Below are 25,308 nucleotides of genomic sequence, written 5' to 3' on the forward strand. Positions count from 1 at the left end.
TAGTAATTTTTTTTTTTTTTTCAATTGGCCTATTAAACTTGAATTGGCTAAACGCAGTTTCTAAGAACTCATTATGACAAGAAGTAGGAAAAGGAATTAAAAAAATTAGTATAGCTTAAATAAGTTGAAATGTCTTTTTATGTCTAAGGTATCATACTGAAATCGTTCCTTATAACTCTATATCTTTAAACATGTACCAGGATGATAATGAGCTATTTTTTACATTAGTAGTTACTCAAGCTAATTACAATTGCATGTTATTCCGCCCCTGACCTTCTCAACCTATAAAGGAGGCTAGTATATATGACTCCGTCAAGTTTGTAGTACTATATATGTAATGCTGATCCATATATTTCAAACTTTATTTCTCAAGGAGTATTTAGGCCTAAGTTGGTGCAAACAATGAGTCCGCTTGTTTTTTTTTTTTCTTTTTTTTTTCTTTCCTCGTCATCCATAATTCTCCATTTGTGGTGAACCCCTTTTTGAGTGTTAAGATGGAACCGAATTTTCCTTTAGAATATATATATATATATATATATATATATATATATATATATATATATATATATATATATATATATATATATATATATATATATATTGAAGAGACGACATACCACCCTTCAATAGATTGGTCAAATACATATACTGATGCAGTGGAATTGTAACACATTAATCTTAGCCCTTCATAATATTGAATTTGGTAACGTTTCCATAGGCATTGAGGAGGGGATTGGCTTACGGATATGAAAGATAAGGTAAATGTTGAAGCTTGTAGGACTTTCAATCAAGGTCTAATCAATCACATTTTAATTGGCAAAGAAACACATTTAATGACGCCTAATGTAGCACTTGTGGATTTATATTTTTCGGCTTGATCAATAAGAGTCAAAAGAGCATATTGCATAATAACTTTGAAAGGCATTGGGGCATTGAATCTTTACATTTGATGGGCAGGTGAAATATGAGTTAGACCTTGGTTTAGGAGGTGAACTATTAGAGAGCACTAATTAAGGACGTTAAGTATCTTCCTCCTAAATGGTGCATTTCAAACCTTTGATTGATCTAATGAGTAGGTGAACCAGGGACCATTATTGCATAGCTTGTCTTCATAGTGATTGCAATGTATAGAGTCTGGTGGTTCATGCAGTAGAATTGGGAAATGATCATGTTGTACGCATTCAATAATTTATATCGGTTCAGCTACAAGTTTACAACCAAGGAAACACAAGCATCACTGGCAGAAAAACATTAATTAGATGTCAAACGGACCCTCAATTAGCTGTTTTGTTCTAAATCGGCGCATATATATATATATATATATATATATATATATATATATATATATATATATATATATATATATATATATATTGAGAGAGAGAGAGAGAGAGATGGTACGGTAGGGTAAAAATATTGCAAATTTTGATTTCTTTTAGCATTTTTCAAAATCGCTCATTAAGATAAGACCCTTTCTCCAATCCATCCATTTACTTACCTTGCAAAGCTACCTTTCGTTCTTCCCTTTAAAAAGGTTGAAAGAGCTTAATGAGAGTGATGATGATGTGAACCGACAATATTAAGTTACATTTGATGCAGTTCATGGAAAAAATATTTTAACTCCCAAATGCTATGTAATATTCTCTATAACTCCTACCAAAAATCAAACTTATGTAAAACAATAACATTTACACCTAAATGTTGGGTCTTTGATCATTAAAGTTGCAATACATTTATCCAAAATCAAAGTTTCTAAAACAATTAAACCAACATTTACACCTAAATGTTAGGTCTTTGATCAATAAAGTTGCATAAATCTTCAATACAATTCGTTACCCAAAATTAGCATAAAAGGGTTGGTTCTAATACTAGTTTAACTCAAAATTTACACAAAAGCAACACCAAATATAAGAGGTACAACTGTACAAGGGGCAATTTGGTAAATTTCGAATGTACCCTTAAAAGGTAAGGCACCTGCCCTTAAGATCCACCTCAGCTCCTCCCTCGGCAAAGAGCATCCTTTTTTTTTTTTTTTTTTTTTTTTTTCTTGTAATTTTTTAAATTTTAAGCAGAAAAGGCGTAAAAAATGACGCACTTCCCAGTTCCCACCTTCAAGAATCAAGATTCATTCTTTGGTTATTCCAATTTCCCTCCTATAAATATTCATAATCAAGCTAAGGCTCTTTTCTCAATTCATTCATTTAGTTATATTTAGCATTATAAATTTATAATTATTGACTTTATTATTTATAAGCCTTGATCTATTAAATTTTATATACTTTAATCTTCTGCAATAATTTGTTGCACTTTATCTGTTTAACCCCTTATAATGTTTAACAATTTTGATTATGAGATCTGGGTTTATTAAGATTTTTTTTGTTGATCAATTAATTACTTTAATTTTGCATTGGGTTTAACCTCTTTTTTTTTTTTTTTTTTTTTTTTTTTTTTTTTTTTTTTAATTTAATAATAATTTCTGTATTTATTTACTGGATTAGTTTTTTAAAAATCTGTGATAAAATTGAGTTAAGGGCACTGGAGGCAGCGGTTCATCGATCTGTTCCTGAACTGGGTATTCTTGTACATTCATTGCAGCAATCGATCGATAAACCTCTGCATCCAGCGCTTTATAACTGTTTTAATTAATCTAAGATAGCATTTTTTTGGTGGGTTTTTGATTAATTAGGAATTTATTTCTGTATTTCACACAAAACAATTTATGTTATGATGCTGTGAATAGTATAATATTATTCAATGATGATCATATTATCTTTGATTAGTTGATAATATCTTGTTAGTATTGGCTGTTTTAGGACCATTTGGTATTCAAGTTGTTGGCTGTCTAGAGTTATTGGATTTGGTTTGAGTTTGTTAATATCTTGATTTTGGAGTAGCCTTGACAAGAAGTATTACCTTGTATTGGATCCAATCGTTTCGTTTCCGGGTTTTGGTAGGTTTAGATGTATATGTCCTTACCTTGAATCAGTTGATGCTTGTAAAGAAGTATGTGAGAGACCATTGCAGTACAGCTGTACAGATAGCTATGAGATATATGGTTGAGGAGGTGCGGCCGTGTGGGGAGGAAGGCTCATGATATGTATATGAGATAAATTATGAAGTAGATGCTTATATTTTATCATGTTGGAGCTTCTAAGGTCTTTTTTTCATGGTTTTCCTGCTACTTGGCGGCTGGTCTAGGGAATGTATGGTTTGGACCTGTACAATTGGTTGTCTTGGTTCTATCTTGTATGATTTTGATCTGTTTTTGTGCTCATATTTGAGCCAAGGTCCTTGATGATTTGATGATATTCATCAATTTCTTTTAGCTTACTCTACGAACTTTATGCCATTACCATATACTATAGTTTATCAAACTATGAGCATGGCAAAATAAGGCTATAATCAGGAATCTGTACAATATAAACATCTAGTTTTTCATGAATTGGGCCAGGTCTGGTTTTGGTGGGCAGGCTAGGCTATCTGTACCGTATCTGTTTTAAGATTCGCTCTTGAATGAAGTTTTGAAAGCTAGTTGAAGTCTCCTTATTTTATTTCATATTTTCATGTGGTTGATTCTTGGCTAATATTTAATTATGTTGGACCACTCTGATTGTTTGTTGTATATTACGGAGTACTTTGAACTTCTTTTTGAATTTGGGTTTCCATAGTGAATCAAGCCTTGTCTTAATACACAGATTTATCCAGTCATGTGAGTTTCAGTCTGTTATTATCTGTGTTATTACTAGATCAATTGAGAATTGAAAATAGGGGAATAGGTCAATGGCAAAGAGTTGTTATATGTTGTTTTTCGAGTTGTGCGATTGTAACTAACTGGAAAATCTAAAAGATGATGAGAAGAGAAATGGTTGAACTTCAGATGATGCATCCTGTAGTCATATTGTGTTGTTTTTTTCTTGTTCATGACTCTGTAGGATTGAATATTTTTCGCACTGCTCACATTCTTGAATTGATTTAGATATAGAATTAGTTGAGTTAGTGCACTATGTGCAGTGATTGATTTAAGGCATTTGGGAAACAGAGAGCAAAGAGGATTTTATCTAGTATTGTTGATTTAGAATTAGAATCTACAGATTATATACTGGTAGAAGGTGCACTTGGGAGTAGCAAGAACGGTGCTTCTGGTTTGGCATGTGCGCAGCATGCACATATGGAGAGGCGTTCGTCATGCACTGGCGGCACTGCACACAAGGCACACCCCTCCACACACCTGAACGGAATCACAATTTTTGGTACACCCTTGTGCACAAAATTAATTTTGATAGCTTGTAGACCTTTACAAAAAGATAATTCAACGAACTGTCATTTTCTGGGTTTCATACGTTGCACATTTGCAACTTTATGTCCTGCTCAGGTTGTTCAGGTGCTGCAATCAGCTTCAAGAGGAAGTCTGAGAAGTTTGGGAACTTACAGTATAGTGAAAACTACAGTTTGTCCAGAGAGAATCTTGTTGCTATCATTTGTGTAGACTTGGGTCATATTTATAACAAAACTAGTATCTATTAATGGCAATCTTATAATATGAGATTCTGTGATCTTTCCTGTATAATTCTTTCCCCTCATTCTAAGAATTGGAAAACCCTGTTCCTTGGACCTTTTTGAAAGACACTGCTTGTTGAGTTTTTTTTTTTTTTTTTTTTTTTTTTTTTTTTTTTTTTTTTTTTTTTCGCGTTTAATTTGAGTATCGAATTGAAAAGCACAACATTCCTAACCTCATATAGGAGTTACTACTACGGGTGTTAATCATATCCGCCATTATTAACCATGACCCTTTTCTTAAAATCCTCTTCGTATTTGTATTTGTTAAGCTTCAATTATTATACGATATATTTCGGAATGTGTTGAGGACAACTGACTATCATTATCCATTTTGAGCAAACAATGGTGAAAAAAAAAGGATAAAAATTAAAATAATCAAAGAAAACAATAAACAAGAGACGCAAAATGCTTAATATGCAGAGGCTTCTTGTCATCTTTTTTGTTATAAAATTAAGAAATTGCAATCATTTAATTTGGGATCAAAGATGTAAGTGATGGTTCTATGACGATCAAAAACCCCTTTGTAAATATTAATGGAAAATGAATGGAAAATTTTCGTTAAATAACAAGTTGTTTACTAGTCAGCTCAAAATCGAAGTACGTAGTATTTATTAGAAAAAGTTGTAATAAATGACAAATTGTGTCCAAAATATATTTAAGAATTGATGTAGAAATGGCCTTATTCGAATTCCAAACAAAAATGGTGGTTAGAAATCTGAGACTTCAATCTATATACTTCGTATGATGAATGCAAGTGCTACTTTGAACCTAACATAGACAGCCTATTGTAGTGTGTATACGGTATACCAAAAGGATGATTACACATTTTGAGAACATTCTATCCTTTTAAGTTCTAACAACGATTGTTTTATTACATTTCTTGCTTAACAAGCTCATCATAAAGTCTCCTAGCGTTATGCAAATTGCAAAACGTATCACCTCAATTTCTTTGATTTCTTTATGGTTGTGATAGTTGATACTATTCACAAATTTCACTTTCACCGTTATTTATAATTTGTATATAAGGAATATACTTATGTTAGGTTTTGAAAATCAATACCTTAATGTATAATCCATGATGTTCTAACAATTTATATACTAAGTATTAAATATACAATGATATAAAGAAAATGAATAACTTGAAAGGATTTCATCTGTATAGTAAAATCGTGATGGCTAAGTAAAGACAACAGGTGCCTGAGTTTCCCTTTACACGTCCAACAAAATTTCTTTTGATTAGGAAAGTGTTAATCTGTTAATTGTTAATTGCTAAGCCACTAGCATGAAACATGATAAAACTACATACACGTACAAGAAGAAAGTTAAAAACAATAAAGGTTAACTTACATAAAGGACATAACTATCTTTTGAACTAATTAATTCTAATTATCTATGACATCTCCGTCCATTAACATCTAGAATTAGTAATCACATTGTTCAGATTCCCCAAAATAATACATACTTCAAAGTGACAAATAATTTCACTAAAACATTCTTTACAGTACTCGCAAACTTAATAAATAATTTCACAACCTCTTTGCGGCTCCGCCCCTTATAAAAATGAATTGAAGTTGTGGTTAAACATCTACACATAAATTAATTGTGTAGTTAAAAAAATATCTACATAATATATACTTCCTCCGTCCTTTTTTACTTGAACCACTTTGACTTTTACACTTTAACCGTCGTCTTTTGTAAATAGTATATAAGGAAAAACATATTCATGTAGGATCTTTTTGAATTTGTCTCAATAAGTAATATCATAATATAAAACTTTTATAAATATTACTTATGGAGAATTAAAGTTATTGATCGTTAGAGTTTTGCGTTAGCAAGCGTGATAAAAAAAACAGATCAAGTAAAAAAGAACAGAAGAAGTATATATTATAAACAGTACAAGTCACTACGTATATTATGTATTGACAAGTCTGCCGAATTAAATTATGCTACTCCATAGCTAATTTGGAGGGAGAGAGTAATCGATGAGAGTTGATCACATGGGAGGATAGATTTCCACCTCACTCAATATGTAAAAGATGGAATATTCTCTTAATTTTTTTCTTGTCTTTTCAAGTTAGAAAAATAGCTGAATGCCATGAGACTTGGCTAGCAAAAGCAAAAAGAAAAGTGGATAATAAAGATAGTTTGATATGTAACTCCATGCATGTGGTGTTCCATTCCCATCATAAAGATAAAGTTAACAAATATTTAGCACTATTAACATAAAGTCTGTTTTTGCCACTTTTTATTACAATAAAATAAAATTAACCTTTAAAATTTTATGATCTAATTTTCATATAAATAGGCAATAAAATCTCATTGAAATGATCCGATATTACACAAAACAAAAAAAATGGCAACAACAATATCAAATTTACCTAATCAAGAACAACCCCAAATGCAAGGGGATGTGCCATACACACAAGTTGTACCAAACAACAATGTGTGGCGTAACAATAACAATAATAATAACAACAACAAAGGATCGATTGGTCCATTTTTTGCTGTTATGTCTGTGTTGGCTGTTCTTGCAATAATTTCATGTCTTGTTGGTAGGTTTTGGCTAGGGAAGGAAGAGACTCCTCTAGAGAGTATCAAGTACAGGGGATCCTGTTTCGGGTGGGTTAGACGACGGTGTCGTTGGCCTTTTGCTAGGGGTGCTGATGTTGGAGGTGTTAGAGGTGGGAAGGTGGCTGCTGTTGCTCCTCCTCTTGCTGATGAAAATCGCAATTAGGTGAGAGGAAAAGACAGAAATATGAAGAGTCTAAAAAGGAATGTGTTGTGTATATGGATGATTCAAGGTATGATTAATTTAGTAGTAAAATAAACATAGTTTTTCTTACATGTTTTGTTTTAAAATGTATCCAATTAAAAGATGGAACATGAGAATTTTTCATTGTGAATTCATTTGGAGGTTAAGATGAAGGATCACAATGCGACGAAACCTTCACATGTCAACTCAATTCAGATTAGCTGGCTAGATTCTTAGGGTATGGGGAAGATCAAGGTTTTGAACTTGTGATTTCAAGGTCATTGACTCACAAGTTAGGAATTCTACTAGACCAATGCAAGCTGCCTACTGTACTGCTTGAGATCTAGCATTGCCCTTGTGCAAGTTTTTTAGATGTAGTGTTATCTGTTGCAATGATATAATGAACATTGTATATGTAAATTTATATGAACCTAGAAGATTATATAATGTATTTGAAGATAGTCGTGGCTTGTTTGATTATAAATGTGTGGATATGATACGTATTATGTATGGTGCTAAAAATATTTTTAGGCGAACTTTATACAGATCATAATCTTTGTGACTTTCTTCAAATTAATTATTGTGCAATATAATGCTTAGTTATGCACCCGATGCTCATTATGCACTCATTTCAAAGTGACAACCCATCAACATTAAATATGTGTGTCTCACTCACCAAAACATTATAAGGGCGAATCACAAAGAACATGGATTAACAAACACAAAGCTCAAATCAAAAGTAGATGCACTCGTTTTAAAGTGACAGCCCATCAGCATTAAATGTGTGTGCCTCACTCACCAAACAACATAAGGGCGAATCACAAAGAACATGGATTAATAAACACAAAGCTCAAACCAAAAGTAGATGCATCTATATAGTTTTCATATGTTGAATCCAATCCGATTCAAATTTCTCATTTAAACCAATTCAATCTGAATTAAAATTCGGAAATTTAAATCTGATTCGAAATTTTGATTTAACATAGCCTATAATAATTTTTAAGGCCCAATGGCCCATAATTTAGTCCAATTTTGGCCCATAATCTCAGTACATGCCTTGAAAACATAGTATTAGAGTTTAACATGGTTTTACGTAAATTTTTTTTTTTTTCCCTTCTTTGAAGGGTTAAAGATGGTTTAACTTCAATACAAATAACTAGCTTACAACACATGAAAATTAATTGAGCTTTATTTATATTGGTCCAACTGCTCAAATAATCCAAGAATTAGAAATTCTGCAAAATGTGGATGTCTAAACCAAGAAGAATTACGAGTAGAAATTTTGAATTTATCAAAATATCACAAGTCCACAACCTGTTGAGCACATGTTATTAATACTTTTTGCACTATTCACTTGATCTTTCTTTAACTAATGTTTGTGATTTATATATAAGAAAAAAAATGTAATTTTGTGGGTATTTATGAATTGTATCAATGAATAGATTATTTATTTTTAATAATTATAGTTATACTCCTTGATGATTAAAAGCATTATTAATCAAAAGTTTGCATCGACATATGTGCCACGAGAAATTGAGCACGTATTAAAAAACGAAAGGAGTATAGCTTATGCAGGGCGTTTAAAAGTACTCAACTTGAACAACCCGATCCATTGACTTGGTGACTCGGTTTGTTTTAGTCAAGATATCAACTAGTGTTATCTTTTAAAAATACGGTAATGTAAATGTCAACTATCTTAGTTGGTTTAAGTCTTAGAGGTTGGCACCCAAGACTAGGGATTGATTCATTTCCACATCACTACCCTTGCAACTCTCTTTATACGAGATTTGATTCCAGGTCTTGAGTAATTGGCCATTCACTCTACTGTATAATTTTTTGTGTAGTATATATTACAAGTATATAAAGTTGTAGTATGTTCTTATATAATTGTATGTGTCTGTCTTACAATGCATTTTGCAAAAATTAAGAATGTCCTTATATAGTTATATGTATCCATCTTACATAACTTATTGGGGAAAAAAAATCCACCAGATACATGGTGAAGTTGAGGGAAGTATCGTCCCTATTTCCTAGCATGAACGTCCATCCTTTCCTCTATTATCTTAGACAAAATAAACCCAAACAAATCACATTTATTTTCAAATTTTTAAGAATATGACTTCTTTCAAGGAACTTGCCAAGTTGCTCAACTAGTGCAAAAATGATCCCTATTCAACCAACTCAATACCCAAAAGTAAAAACAAAAAAATTATATAAATAATAAATAAATAAATAAATAAGAAATTAAATAAAACAACCCATAAAATCCACCGACGCGCTTTATGGTTATACTTTATCCAAACAACTATTATTACATTATTTACACTTAGTCAAAACTACACCCTTTAATTATCATAACAGAATTAACCACTTCCTCCCCTTTCAAATTTCACTCTTTATATGTTCATCCTCCTTTGTTTGAGGCAACCGTTTATCTCTTCTCCACACCACCACTACCACCACGGCACCGCCCCGGTTATTCTCGATATCGTTATACGTACGTACGAGATTCAAACTGGGCTGTTATTGTTGTTGTTGTTGTTTGAAATACACATACATAACAACTTGATCACCCACAAAAATAGAAAAAACACATCATGGTTGATCAAATCAAGCAACTAAGAGACATATTTACACGATTCGACATGGACTCAGACGGCAGCATAACAGTGCTAGAGCTAGCTGCATTGCTAAGGTCCTTAGGCCTTAAGCCATCAGGTGATCAGCTAGAGATCATGCTAGCCTCAATGGACTCAAATGGCAATGGAAGCATCGAATTTGATGAGCTAGTAAGCGCAATTATGCCTGATATGAAAGAAGAAATACTAGTGAATCAAGGGCAGTTGTTGGAAGTGTTCAGAATATTCGACCGCGATGGTAATGGTGTTATCACAGCTGCAGAGCTTGCAGGAGCAATGGCTAAAATGGGTCAGCCTTTGACATACAGAGAGTTAACAGAGATGATCAATGAAGCCGACGCGAATGGTGATGGAGTTATTAGTTTTCATGAGTTTGCTTCTATTATGGCTAAATCTGCTGCTAATTTTCTTGGTCTTCCTGTATCATAATAGCCAGAGATTTATGTGAAAATTAGTTGGTTTGTTTAATTTTCTTTTTTCTTCATCCATTTTAATTTTGGGTGTGAACTAACTGTACCTTTTTTTTTTAATCCTTTGCATATTACACTGCTACTATAAGCTAAATTTCAGAAAGTTTTATCTTAACAATTTCATAGGTTTATGTTTCATAGATTTGGGAGATCTAAAAACTTAGAAAACAGGGGAATTTTGACATTTTCTATATATTTTTTTTTCTGCAGTGAAATATTTGTTTGACTTATTCCATGTACATTTGACATTTCTACTGGTTTGGCTAGTTCTTTTACAGATCTAGTTTTCAGAATTTTCTCAAATATTTTAATAAAAAAGACAGGTTCAATGCACGTAATATAATGTTCATGATTATGATTTAACCACCTAATTAAAAAGAAGGCAAGACAAGTTCACTGCACATGGTATTCAATCATTTATGTCTTTATTAAGGTATATAAATTTGAATACTAAGTGCTTCAAGTACACTACATGCACATCTAACCATGATACAGATAATACTTTATATTAAAAAAAATTCAAATTCTTTCGTCAATATAACTATGATTCGTGTCTATTACATACTCGGGTATACCATGCATACTCATTTTTTTCTGTTGTCCTAATTGAGCAAAAGCAAAATTTTAGCTATAGGTCTATATAACTTTATTGTACAACCAGGTGTATAATGGAAATTGCACGATTCGTGGAGTCATAGTCAGTCTCCAACAGCCACTTTGTCATCATAGCTGGACTGTAAGTTTAATTAAGGGAATAGTATAATCTCGATTATCAACAAGATTTATTCAGGTTGTCTATACAAGACATTGTTTCGGAGGACTGTTGCATTACTTAAAGTATTAGTCTCACTTATTTGGAGTATCAATAAGCAAAAAAACAATTTTGCCTCTTTTAAAATTTTCAACTTAGTTTAATAAGAGAGGGAGATTTAGTAACGCTGAGATGACAAACATACCTGTTTGGTAAAAAAAAACGCTCAGCTTACAGCTCTTTGTGCTGCTTGGCGTGTACGAGACTTTCCAGATTCCATCCTCTGCTCAAGCAGTGGTTGTTGGATTTCATTGACGTACAACTTGTTTTTGTATATAGGGAGATCTTTGTCCCGAATTTGAAGATTCAATTTTTCTTGTTCCAGCTTCCATACGTACATGATTTAACGAGTAGTAAAACAGATTCAGTTGTCGTAAATTTTTGATAAATGAATAACTATAAATGACAGGATATAAAGGAAGAGGATATCTCCTGAAAAAATAGAACTTAACAAAATCTGAAATCTCAAATGTTTTTGCAATAGTTGGATACTGTCAGATCAATTATGAATGTTTTGACAGGTACAAGGAGGAAGACCTGAAAAAGTTTGCAGCTGAAATTATTCTGCTATGCATTTCTGATCTGAATGGTACTATGCTCATTCACAACAAAGTAAGAATCAAGAAGGCCATGAAAAAGTTATACATGAACATGTAATATAGATAAATTATTCATTAACGGCCACATACATATAGTTAACAAAAAATGTTTAAGGATGCCTCCTCTTAAAGACTCCGAAGAAAAAAACAATTTTTGGAGCTTTCAATCTTGAAATGATGAATTTTTTCTTCTCCTTTTCTCTCGCTTTCCCTTTTTCAGGTAAGATTTTCCATATATCTGAATGTTCTGATATCCAAAGCCATATTCAGAGCTTGGAGCTTCATATACTACAGTGAACATGAACTTTACTCGAGTTCTGACACCTTTGATGTGTTGAACTTCCGCCCATGCATTAATTCAATGTAATGCAATCTTGATCATCAGAATAAGAATAATAACCAACAGCAGCTAATTCTTGCACAGTTAGACTGAATTCTATAATTCACCTCTGAAGCGCTGTTTTCTTAGGAATGCTACAGTTAAATTAAAAATGTACTGTACAGCCTATTATTCTATGTGTCAATGTCCTCTGTCTGACAAAGTAAAGTTACTTTGGACTCTCAGTTTAGCCATTAGCATTTGATGATAATGCGGGAAAAACTCCATACTCAGAGCAGCATATATGAAGTAAGGAAGCAATGCTAACACGGAAACAAGAAGCGTGACAACCCAAAAAGATGGAGCAGGTGCGCATGCTTCAGCAAAGACTTTATAGGCAGTAGTAGATATGTAAGGATCAATGGCTCCGTATGCTAAGAGAAATATGTACCAAAATAGAATGCTTCCCCAGATTACCAAGTGTTGGATGAAAGTGAAATATTTTATGGAAAGAGCCATTTGAGCATTCACTACACATAACACACAAGTGTAGAGTATGGCTCCGATAACTTCAAATCCAGCTACTTCACCATCTCTACGGAAGGCCTGATTTTCCAATGTGAAAATACAAAGATAGAAGATTGCCGTAGCACTAACTATCCCATTGAGTAACCAACCGAGTATTCTTTTCCAGCTAAAAAGGATGTTTTGTACACCTTCTTGGTGCAATTGAGGGTACTGAAAAGGAATCACATCAGTTATGAGAGCAGCAGGAGAGCAATAGCACACTAGCTAGTTGCAAGTACAGGAAGTTTAGACTAGTTACCTTGAGACATGACTCAGCAGGAATATCCTGGTCAAGAACTCCAAGAGCAATAACAGGGAGAGATGTAAAGATGACATTATAGAGGGTCAAAAACCAATCATTGTATGCAGGTTCGCCAGAGAATGATGTGTATGCATCGAAATAGAAGAGTGTGAAGCCAAATAATATGTTCTTGTAGAAGAAATAACATATCTAGAAAAAAGCCAAAAGGATACTGTTAATTGCAAAATTTTGCAAATTTATAAAGCAGTTCAAGTGCTCAACTTTGACTAGTCACACTTATCATGCTCAAAGGTACAATACGTCAATTACTAGTGACAAGAGGACTTAAACAGAAGAAGGAAACAGGTGGAAAAAAATACCATTGATGAGATCCTTCTGTAAAACCAATGCCCAAGAACAAGCACCAAACGCTCCAAAAAACGAAACTGAGCTATTGCGATATCACTTGCCATGACCGCCTATTCTTCAAACAATCCAAATCTCAGAGGTTACAGCAAGCAAAGGAGTTGAGTTTTTTTTTTATGACTTTTATTAATAATTGAATGTGGCAAGGATGAAGGAGCTACATGCACCTGCATTCCCTCGAAGCCACTAATACCAATCCCAATATCTGCTTCTTGGAGCATGCCTACATCATTTCCACCATCACCAATCGCCAATGTTGTTCCTCTTTTAGTTTTGACTAGTTTTGTGACCTGCAGGATATTAATAAGCCTATCACTGATTAAAAGAACCTCAATTTTTTATTATTCACATACAGTGCCTTCTGTGCTGTCATTCTATTTTAGGGAAGAAAGTGTATCTTTGTAACTTAGTCTGTAACAAAGTGTTGCATTGAGATACATGGCGATAAATTGATAGCAAAAAATATGAAAAGTAATTTATATAACTTACTTGTGCTTTTTGTTTAGGTGATGAACGACAGCAAATGACCGATGCACAACCCAGAGCAAGCTCTAGAAATATGTGTTTGGCATCATCCTCCAATGCATAACTGAGTGACCTTCCATCAATAATAAGAGCCAGTGCCTCTGAGCTTCCATGCGATAAACAAAGTAGTTCCTTCCCCTCTCTTATGTCTTGGAGAACCCTTTCTTTTAAAACCTAAATAATCTGAAAATTTAGCAACAGGGTTGTACAAGAAGATAGTCACCACTAAAAAAGGGTTCACTGGTAAGCGATGTCACTTAGTACAGTATCCTCAAATAGAATAAGAAAAAAAAAAAACCATTCGATGTAAACGTCACAACAAATCAACAATATGACACAATACCACTTGGAAGACGCTTTAACTTACTTTGTGTATGGAAGTCTTATCTGACACCTTAACCGATGCTTTTGCCCTATATGACTCAGAGTTGATTACTATCTTCCTCATCCCTTCTCTCAACAAACTGCAAGCATAACTGTAAAATGAACAAAAATTAGAACCAAGAAAAAGGGCACAATTTTATATAGAAAGCAATACTTCCAAACAAAAATCGTACCCAACATTAACGGCTGTTTCAATTTTATCCCCGGTTAGTACCCATAACTTAATTCCAGCTTGTACTAGTTTTTCAATGCATTCAGGAACCTGTTTAGTGAAAAAGAATAAGAGGATGAACTGGAAAGTTGTGAACCAACCTCTCGCGCACAAAAATACAATGGAAATGCAAAATATTAATGAGTATTTCCAGATATATCATTCTCAGAATACCACATACCCCTTTTTGGAGCTTATCTTCTACGGCTGTAGCTCCAAGAAGAATCAGATTTTTCTCAAAGTCTTCGGCCACTTCTTCAACCAATTTGTCTCTTTCTGCACTAACAGAGCTTTTGGCCACTGTATATGCCTCGTTGAACGTCACATATTCATCTTTGTTGACTTCTCTATATCCAAGTATTAGAGTTCTCAAACCAGCTTCAGCATACCTCATAACATGTTCTCTTGTCTGCCTTTCAAACTCCCTCCCGTTATATGCTAGCCTTTCAAACATAACACTGATCCAGGACAGTCAAGGAAACGTGTATTACTAATTGTGTTATTTGCTAGCCTTTCAAACATAACACTGATCCAGGACAGTTAAGAGACTTGAGACTATTAAATCCAGCTGTCAGCTGATGAGCATGGACTAATACAATTGCTTATATCAGCAAATGATATAGGAGAACAAGGTAGTAGAGATTCAGCTAGAGTCAGAAGGTGAATCATAGGAAATTAAAGAGCAAGATATCATTTTTCTATCAGGAAAAATAAGATTAGAGAGGGGAGAGCAGGATTATATATTGTAAAGCATGACATTTGATTTCTATATATGCATGGAAGAAGTTAAACCTTCATCTCCTTTCATTTCCGATTTTAGTTCTCTCTACTCTCCTAATTCTTCACATCCTCTAATGCTTATACCCAACAGGAAGCTATAGGATCAAACCATGTTACATAAGTTACATTAACTGCACGGCAAATAAACAAGGACATAGGGAAGTAAAGCCAGGAATTGACTGCTAAAAACTGATCTAACAACATATTATGTCATGATACTAGAGCTCTAACAGTTTATCCTTACAAACCTGTCAGCACCTTTGCAAAGAAGTAGAAGTTTTCCTTCTTCATTTTTCACAATCACAGACATTCTCTTTCTTGCGCTACTGAACTCCATGATATTCAGAAGTTCAAGAGTCCTGTAAAAAAGACCAAGGCTTAGAAATTTCCTCATAGCACAAACAAGCTAGACAATATCTTAAGGCAAGTACCTAGGCAGGTACATCCTATTAGCAAAAAAGGGCTAATATAAGATTAAAAGCCTGATACATTTCATAGGCTAACTCTTTTTTCGCAAACTAAGATCTTAATAGTTGGACAAGATTAGTTTATTTTATTTATTTATTTTTTAATATCAGCCATGATTTCAAGTCCTTTTCCATTAATTTTATCCAGCACTCTCCTCTGGAAAACCAACCAAGAACTAGATGAAGAGCTGCAGGAAGGGAATCTAATTTGACTTAGCAAGAAAGTTACCTTTCAACCTTTGCACCAGACAGAGGATCCACCTCTCTCAAGGAGATGCTTGCTTGAGTCCTCTCATAAAACTCAAAACCAAGTTCTCTTGCTGAAATAACAAGTGCTGCCTCATCTGGAGATTCTGCTTCATATGATAAACATCCTGTTTCTTCATCCGTTACAGGTATAACAGTATGGCAGATAGCCATAACTCGAAAGAACTTCTGTATAACATCAGACCTTTCTTCATTTACCCAGTTCCCATTTGTGATTCTATCATCCACAAAATTGTAGCCTCTAACAGTTGACTGATCTACAACATCATCATCCTCATTCTCTTTCTTTCTTCCTATCACCTTGCCAGTGAAAGGTATCCTCTTTCTCTTAGCTATAGCCCTTTCCACCGTTGTGATCACCTGGCCATATGCAGTTCCAGCAATAGAACACTTAACAAACTCCATCAAATTGCATGTTAAAGTTCCTGTTTTATCAGACAATATCACATCAACTTGACCAAGTTCCTCATTCAAATTTGAGGTACGGGCCTGTGCCGGCTTGTCACCTTCTTTATAATACATGTGTATATCTTTGTTAATAAACTCAGTCTGCAGTACTTTAACCAGCTCTATTGATACATACAATGAGATGGGAATGAGGTAACCATACAGCATAACAGCTCTCAAAAAATGCAGTAAAGCAGCAAGTGAAGCATTTCTTGGATCATTGTATATTGTGGTATCATCAGGTCTTAAATACCATCTTGTCATTGTGGTACCATCATCAAGGATATCCTCATTTGTGACTATCCCTAGAACAATAGATCCGAAGGTAGCGAGCAAAAATAACAAGAAAAACAAGAGGAAAACTATTACATCTGTTCTCCTCTCAATGTTGCTTCTCTTTGACGGGGGTCCACTGAATTTTGGATAACTTTAGTATCATGACCAGTGAAGATTGAAACACCATAAATGTACTCAGTATTCCTCAGTTGGGATTCCCTTAGAAGCAGCTGCGGAGATGAAAGGGGGTGCTGTTGCCCTCTAAAATCCAAATTCCCAATGAAAGAATATAAGTTAGCATTTGGGTCTTCACATCTAATAATAGCTCTGAAGTTCTGAAACATCGTGTCCTCATTTAGGCCTGCTGTCACTTCCAGTGCTTGCTTTAGTTTCAGATTAGTTTCCCCATCAAGGTTAGTAGTTTCCACATAGCATATAGCCTCGTCATAACTTGAGGAAAGTAGGATAAGATCAGAAGGGAAAAATTCATCCTTTTCCACCTTCACTACATCTCAAACTCTCAAGTTCATCCATTTTGAGTCCTCAAAATTGCCATTGCCGCGATGAACCTTAGTCTTTCTATTATTCACCTCAATATCCTGACATTATCAACTTTTAAAATTATTTTTCATATCAATACATCCACATATTTTAAGGAGAATTCAATGTAATATGGAAGAAACAGAAGTTTATCTGAAGTACTGACACAGCTATAAACCATCCTCCATCAAATGCAGGAGTTAATATAGTAGTGACACAAGTCTTTCAAGGATGTTGATCATCATTTAACTCTTCAACAAGAAATAACTTCATAAACTAATTTAATTCATATAATTTCAGAATAGCAGGATTAAGACTGCATACTTAGCACAATCCCGTCCCCAAAACAGCACACGCATCATAGCAGGATACACATTATGTGCCGTTCTACACGTAACAATTACAGTCAAAATAAGCATATGAACTAGAACTCAGACAAACTAGGAAAAAAGTAACACTGCAACATATGAAGTTAGAGCAATAAAATCCCTGTCATGACCCCCTCCCCTTCCTCCCGGCCTAAAAATAAGAATAAGAAATTGCTCAATTGCACATTGCTTCAAAGCTAAACTTCCATTACCTGTTTCCTGCGCTTGAAATCTTCAATTAATTCCTTCACCATTGTTACAGTCACAACTACCACAAGAGGGAAAACACTACTGACTGGTGGATTAGGAGCAATCGGAGTGAATGACAAGAATGCACACATGAGGAAATATAGATTGGCAATCCGCCTAAACTGCTCAAACAACGATTTGGGGAGGAATGAAGCAAGAGTATACTTTGTAGTTGTAACATAATTGTCACAATATTTAAGTTGTTCAGCTTCAGGACATTCAGGATCATTGCAATAGACTATCCTCGAAAATCCAGGCTTTCCAATCAAAGACCGATCACTTGGACTCTTAGACAACAATTTCTCCAATGACAAGGGATCAATTTTACCAAAATGCTGCTGTTTTTTCTTAACTCGACCCATTTCGAACCAGTAGCAGAACTTATCCTATTCCCTGCCTTAAAGATCCTACAATACACGATTATTCGAGGAGCCTCGGCTTACAGAAAAAACTGACATACATTGCCTCAGTAACTTCACCTTCTAACATCAGTTCTCCAAATATCACAAAACTAAGTAAAAGGTAAACATTTGATCATACCATAAAACAAAGATAGCGCCTTTCGAAAAGTTAGCTGCAGATTAGATGGTTATGAGAAGATTACATGATTTGACATGATTTGACTAATACAATCAAAGAGAAATGAAAGAACACGTATAAAAAAATACATGATCAAAATTTAATATACAAAAGTAAAATACAAAGAAAGATTACCTCTTATTTTGACTTTTGTAGTTGAGAACTGAAAGATTATGCACAAGTTTCACATGTCAACTGAAGACCAGAACCACTAATGATTTTTTTTTTTTTTTTTTTTTTTTTTTTTTTTTTTTTTTTTTTAAGAAAATGAAATCTTGATTTTATTTTATACTCCGTAACTACAGAACTCTAGATAAGGCAACTCAAGCCAAATTGCCAAATATGGGTTGCTTTCTCTCACCTTCCAGGATAAAATGATTAGATGAATCAGAATGCTAATAGGACAAGAAATGTCCCCAACTAATTGGGGAGAAAGCCCGACCAATGGATATTTGGATATTACTCTATCAGTTACTCGTAAATTCTTATTGGCGGTAATCAATATAAAATTAAATTCCGTCCACATTATTGTTATTATAGCAAAATAAATAAATAAAATGATTAAATATAACTGAAAGAGTAAATAAACAATTAGGAGAAACTTTCTTTCCTTGCTATTGTGTCGTTGTGCGGATGAAGGCCCGCTAGATGCCAATGATGTGATATGTCTCCAATTTCCATAGATACCCTAAGCAACGCCATTCAACTTTATTCACATGTGAAAAGCTAGAATGTACAAGTAACTCGTAAATACTGTACATCTAAGGATGAGTAAATTCCATAGTTATAATGCAGTTCGGATATGGGAAAAAAAGGAATTGAGCTCGAGTTGAGTTTAGCTTAATCGAGTAGAGTTTGTCAGTTCAATGAAGTAAAGCTCACTCGGATTAAGATTTGATCGAGTATCTCAAATAATTAGAGCTTACAAAGTTACAAGCTACACATGACTACATGAGCCTCGAGTAGAGTTTGTCAGTTCAATGAAGTCAAGCTCACTCGGATTAAGATTTGATCGAGTATCTCAAGTAATTAGAGCTTACAAGCTACACATGACTACATGAGTCTCGAGTAGAGTTTGTCAGTTCAATGAAGTCAAGCTCACTCGGATTAAGATTTGATCGAGTATCTCAAGTAATTAGAGCTTACAAGCTGTTTGGGGGTTTTTTATGTGTCCTACGGAAGAGCTACAATTTCCTATTATGCTCCTTCCTTCGCCAGTACCTTGCACAAATAACGGAATACTCCGGCTGGGGCTGGGGTGTTCCGCCTCCGAAGATTAAGTTAGTCTCTTTCTTAATGAGGAAATAAGACAATAAATGTTTCTCGAGTTGAGAGCGTTTGCAAGGGGATTTGTGTTATGTTGGTTTGTGGGAAAATGATTCGATCCCCATTAATGAGGTCTGCCCTTACTATTTATAGTAGGGGAGAACTGTACCTCAATTAGGGTACAATGACACGTCGCAAAGGGATTGGGCCTTTGTTGACCGTTGCAAGCTTGACACGTGGCAAGCCTTTATTGGGCCACGTGTCTTAGGGTATTTTTACCCTAAACATCTGCCCCTCACAGGTGTGACGTGGAATGTCCACGTGTCACCTGTGACAAGTGTCAAACGCATGGGAGGAGACGGTTCGTCTTCTTCCCTCCTTTTTTCAAATTTCAAGTTTTTAGGGAAGAAGGCATCGTTTCGCCTTCTGCTCCTTCTCTATAAATACGAGACACCCTCTCTCCCCTCCACACTTTGCATATTTTTCAAAAAAATTTCTGAGAGAGCACTCTGATACCGGCTGCATTATTTCCTAAGTTTCCTTGCATCCGGCATTTTCAAATCAAGCACATCCGGCGACCGGTTGGGTGCTCTTTCTTCAGTCTCTAAGGTACCGGATGCCCTTCTCTTTTTACTTTTGCTTGAGGATTTTGAACGTTTCACCCCATCCGGGTTGCATGCGACCTGGGGGGCCTTTAACCCATATCCCAGAATCTTCTCCCTCAGCCGGCATAGCCCCGTCTGAGGGGTCTTTAACTTTAAAGCATTATGCATTCTAAACACCCCCATCCGGTTTAACACCGTCTGGGGGGTCTTTGAACCTTCCTCCAATAGACTTATCTTTTAACACCGCCTAGGGTATTTCTGAGCTTTTATCAAGAAATGATTTCAAAAACCCCAACCGGTTTTGAAGCCGGATGGGTCATCATCCTTGCCTCTTTTAGGATTTTTCAAAAAAAATTTTTAAGATGCGTACAATGCACCCCCATCCGGTGACTCACCGTCTGGGTATTTGCCTTGGCAAGTGATGATTTCAAAAACCCCAACCGGTTTCAAGGCCGGCTGGGTCACCATCCTTGTCTTTCCGAGACCTTTTCAATTTTGAAGATGCGTTCAATGCACCCCCATCCGGTGGCTAACCGTCAGGGTATTGTTTGAACATGCCTTTTTGAAACAAATCCTTCTAAATCCCCATCCGGTATTTTACCGTTTGAGGTATGTGTTGACCCTAGATGCTGATGCAGCACCAACATCCGGCATCTTTACCGGATGGGGTATCTTTGACCCAACCTTCCTGATGCCGTCTAGGGTATCATGGAGTGAGCCCCAATTTTTTTTATGCCAATTCCAATCACAACCCCCCCATCCGGTGTTATACCATTTGGGGGTTCTTCTAACCTAGCTCACTGAATACCGTCTGGGGTATTATTCAGTGAACTGTACAAATAATCTAGCTAAGCTTTTTACAATAGTGCAAATCATATCCCCCCATCCGGTTTTTAACCGTCTGGGGTACTTCTGACCCAGCTCACTGAATACCGTCTGGGGTATCATATAGCTTTACAATATTCTAGCCAGTCATTACAAATGCAAGTCATAACCCCCTATCCGGTCTTTATACCGTGTGGGGTACTTCTGACCCAGCTCACTGAATACCGTCTGGGGTATCATAGAGAGCTTTACAATACTCTAGCTAGTCATTACAAACGCTTGTAAAGAACCCCCATCCGGCCTTATGCCGTCTGGGATACTTCTGGCCCACCTCATTAAACACCGTCTAGGGGGTTTTTGGGCGAGTTTATGAATAACCGGCTAAGTATTTACTTTCTTTTTCAGCTTTAAACATTTTCGCGGAGTTTCCCGTCTGAGGTGACTTCAAGCTAACTCTCAACTCTCACATCAAAGGTACCGCCTGCATCCTATACTTGTCACTTTCTTTTATTTCCGGTTGCATAGTATTAGGATATGGACTCCACCAATGCACACACGGCACAACCTACGACTGTGGTCAGCCGGTCACCAGGAACGGCTGAGTCTAGGACTGGGATTGCCGTCTGGGGGTGCTTGGAACAACCTTCACCTACATCGAATCCGACCGTCTTTGTTCATGTGCAGGACAGAATGGCTCCGATCAGAGTGACGGCAATCAATCCTGACTACCAGTCCGACGATCCAGCCGTTGATCCGGCTGACCCTATAAATCAAGAGCAAGTCGAGGAACCGGCTGAGATGGGTCTTAATGAAGAGATTCCGCAAAATTCTCCGAGTGCTCCTAGCACACCGGGTGACAATATCTTAGATAGCTCTGGTTCCAACGCTGAGGAATCCGGAGAGGAATCCGGAGAAGGTTCCGGAGAGGGAGCCGGTGATAATGGGGAGTCCGGCCCTGGCCCTGATGAAGAGTCTTCTGAAGAGGCGGCTCCCATTGAAGAAGAGGCTTATAAATGGCCGGCTAAGGGCGACCCGACTGATATGACCATGTCCGCCAGGGATGTGGTCACTTTGAACACCACACTCCCTGCTTTTTTACAGAAGAAGCCGGTTGGAGAGGGATGGGAAGTGGTCGTCCCGCCGGTAGAGGCAAGCGTCGTTTGGACCGACGACGTGGACCATGCCGACAATTTCTTCGGCTGCTATGAGGCGGCGTTTACAGCCGGCCTCCGGTTCCCCCTCCATCACTGCATAAAAGCCATACTAAAGGGGTATGACTTAGGTGTATGGCAGTTGACCCCTAATTCATGGGTCAACATTCTTGGATATATTGCCGCCTGCGAGCTGTAGGGTGTCAAGCCAAGCTGGCAGGCGTTTGCGCATATGCATTATTTAAGCAGAGCGCCGGGTGGGTGGAATGCGTGGTACACTCTCACCACGCTTCCTGAGTATATGATGACTTTGGACAAGCCGTCCAAGTGGAGTAATTGGAAGAGTAAATTTTATGTCATCTCTTCCCCCTCCCCCCAACTTAACCGTCGGCTACGTAGATACAATAAGCACCCGACCTTGCTGGGAAGGAAATGAGCTCTCTCTAGAGTACCGGGAGAGGCATGGGACCAAATAATGCAGAAAGGTCTCTTTCTGAAGACAACCGCCCCACTAGATGACGGGGGCGAGATCATAGTTCCCCAATTTTGGGTGCCCCATCCGGACTGGTTTAAGGATGAGGGTTTTTTGTCCCTTTGTAACTTAGAGCACTATGTTCAACAAGGGTAGGTTTTCTGATTGATCAAGTCTTTCCCGGATGGGTATGCTTTGTTTGATCTCTAACCATGTTTACTTTTCTTGTTTTGTAGAAGAAGCAAAAAGAATGGTGCCGCCAGAGAAGACTCTTTCTACCTCTGCCATCCTCTTGAGGAAGAAGCAGCTAGAGGAGGAAGGCGGCGATGGCCGCCAAAAATGCCGAGGTAGCCTTTCCTTACCATCTTTTTCCTTTTTTTTATTTTCCGGATGTACCCTTTACCTTGTTACAAAGATTTTTACCGGGTGCATCCTATTGTGACTGTTTTCAGGCTGGGAGCCAAGTCATACCTCGCTCTGTAGCGAGTATGCAAAAACGTCCGGCTGGGAATATTCCCAAGCCAGCCGCCAAAGTGCCTAGGGTGGCGGCTCCTTCCCCGGCTGCAGGTCAAAAACAAAAGACGCCTGACCAGGACAGGCCAACAACAACAGGGAAGAGCCTGCAATTCTCTCCCCACTTTGAAATGGTGGTGGAGTCGGCAAGACCGGATGCTTGTACTCAGACGGGCTCCGGTTCATTAGCGGCTGGGGGGGCTTTGACCCCACAGTCCGAGAAAGGTAATACTTTTGCCTTCAATCCCCCCTGGCCGCTTGGGCATATGAGAGTAAAAACCCAAGCAAGTCAATCCGGGGATTCTTCTGGACACCGCCTGGATATTGGCGAGGCATATGCCCACTACCTTACATATGATTCTATGCTTGCAGATACAACCTCCAGCCGTCCAAACTACCAGCAGTATGCTAAGAGGATGGTCAAGACCATCACTCGGTCTGAGAGAGAAGTTGTGCCGGCTGTGCACACGGTCAATCTTGACCGGATCACTTCTCTCCTTACTGAGGTACATAAACCGGATGGCCTACGTTTAAGCAATAATCTTTTTTACCGGATGCAAGTACTTTGTTTTTGATCTTTCCTAACACTTTTCCCGGCTGATGTTGCAGACGCTGTTGAGAGTTGATGGGCTTAGCGTCCCTCTTCGCAAAAAGCAGGAGGAGGTAAGAGACGCTCATAATCGCGCATCTGAGCTTATTGACGTTTGCCAATTCAATGCCATTTCATATGACTTGGAAACTGAACAACGGAAGTTGCAACAGGAGGATCTGCTGAAGAAGGCGGCTGCGGCTGGAGAGGCGGCATTGAAGAGAGTTGATGAGCTTGAGCTCCAGGTCAAAAATCTTCAAACTGACCTTAAAGCCCTGGAGAATGCTGACAAGGAGAATGTCGATCTTTGGAAGGACAACAGCCTGGTAATTGAACTTGCAAACAATCAGGCAGCTCATAAGAAAGAGCTGGAACAGGAACAACTCCGCCTGATTGCAGAAAATGAGGCCGACTGCGAAGAACGTATGAAGCTCGCCTGGAACTTGATCCATCCGGATTTCGAGTACGAATACTGGAATCTTCGATACCAGTATGCCTCTGAGGTTTACGAGGCAAAGGTGCTCGGGACTGACCCTCCTCCCGCTTTCGACGAGTGGGTAATGTGATTCAGCCGGATGGGGCTAATCAAGAGGCGCAGGTGGAAGATCAACAAGTGGTGGAGCAGTCGGCCGAAGTTCCAGTCGATGCAGCCCAGCAGCCGGAGCCTTAACAGCAACAAGCTCAACAACAACTTCCTCAACAGCAACAACTATAAACAATTTACTATTTTCTTTTCCGGCATGCGAGCCGAGTATCTTTGTATGTATCTTTCCCGGACGGGGGTCCGGTTAACATTTCTGCTAAGTAAATTTTTAATCTACTAACCGACGCAGTCGGTTTTGCTATTCTACTATTTGCATTTGATTTTTTTATTTATTTATGCATTTATACAAGTGTTTACTACTCATCCGGTTAACATGATCAGTCGTTCTATAGATGCCGGATGAAGTAACGATACCATGATATGCCCCTGAAATGGCTAACTGTTTACTCTAACAGTAGACAGGCAGTCGTTTCGTTGGCACCCGGATGGGTGATCATTAATTGATTTACTCCTACCCCGGCTGGTACAATAAAATGCCTCTGAAATGGCCAACTGTTTACTCCAACGGTAAACAGGCAGCCGTTTCATTGGCAGCCGGATGGGTGATCAATGGTTGATCTAACCTTGCCCCGGCTGGTACAATAAAATGCCCCTCAAATGGCCAACTGTTTACTCCAACGGTAAACAGGCAGTCGTTTCATTGGCAGCCGGATGGGTGATCAATGGTTGATCTAACCTTGTCCAAGCTGGTACAATAAAACGTCGGATGGGTTGTAAAACCGTTTGGGTGGCTTTTAGATAATACCCGGTTGCAGTAACCCACTAGGAATTTCATTTTGCCGGATGGACCACTTTTGGGTCCTTGCCGG

At 37.1% G+C, this 25,308-nt stretch overlaps 2 protein-coding genes, 1 long non-coding RNA gene and 1 pseudogene across 3 annotated transcripts; 3 read left to right on the forward strand and 1 right to left on the reverse strand.

The window, feature by feature from the left end:
* Window positions 1–1,776: 1,776 nt before the first annotated feature.
* On the forward strand, window positions 1,777–4,622 carry LOC110698247. The gene is made up of 2 exons (XR_002506686.1): window positions 1,777–4,250; window positions 4,373–4,622. It is a non-coding gene; the product is annotated as an uncharacterized LOC110698247 (long non-coding RNA).
* Window positions 4,623–6,910: 2,288 nt separating this feature from the next.
* LOC110697637 lies at window positions 6,911–7,291 on the forward strand. Its single transcript, XM_021875021.1, has one exon. It carries the CDS (start codon window positions 6,911–6,913, stop codon window positions 7,289–7,291), a length of 381 nt encoding a protein of 126 aa, XP_021730713.1.
* Window positions 7,292–9,254: 1,963 nt separating this feature from the next.
* LOC110698253 (probable calcium-binding protein CML15) lies at window positions 9,255–10,745 on the forward strand. Its single transcript, XM_021875652.1, has one exon. The coding sequence runs from the start codon at window positions 9,907–9,909 to the stop codon at window positions 10,375–10,377; it is 471 nt and encodes a 156-aa protein (XP_021731344.1). The 5' UTR covers window positions 9,255–9,906; the 3' UTR covers window positions 10,378–10,745.
* Window positions 10,746–11,675: 930 nt separating this feature from the next.
* Window positions 11,676–19,680, reverse strand: LOC110698259 (annotated as a pseudogene).
* Window positions 19,681–25,308: the final 5,628 nt, after the last annotated feature.

The sequence above is a fragment of the Chenopodium quinoa genome, unplaced genomic scaffold (assembly GCF_001683475.1).
Source record: "Chenopodium quinoa cultivar QQ74 unplaced genomic scaffold, ASM168347v1, whole genome shotgun sequence".
In the NCBI taxonomy this organism is placed as follows: domain Eukaryota; kingdom Viridiplantae; phylum Streptophyta; class Magnoliopsida; order Caryophyllales; family Amaranthaceae; genus Chenopodium; species Chenopodium quinoa.

Bases quoted from the DNA above. Each gene is read 5' to 3' on its own strand.
- LOC110697637 (XM_021875021.1), top strand. From the start codon at position 6,911: ATGGCAACAACAATATCAAATTTACCTAATCAAGAACAACCCCAAATG.
- LOC110698253 (XM_021875652.1), top strand. From the start codon at position 9,907: ATGGTTGATCAAATCAAGCAACTAAGAGACATATTTACACGATTCGAC.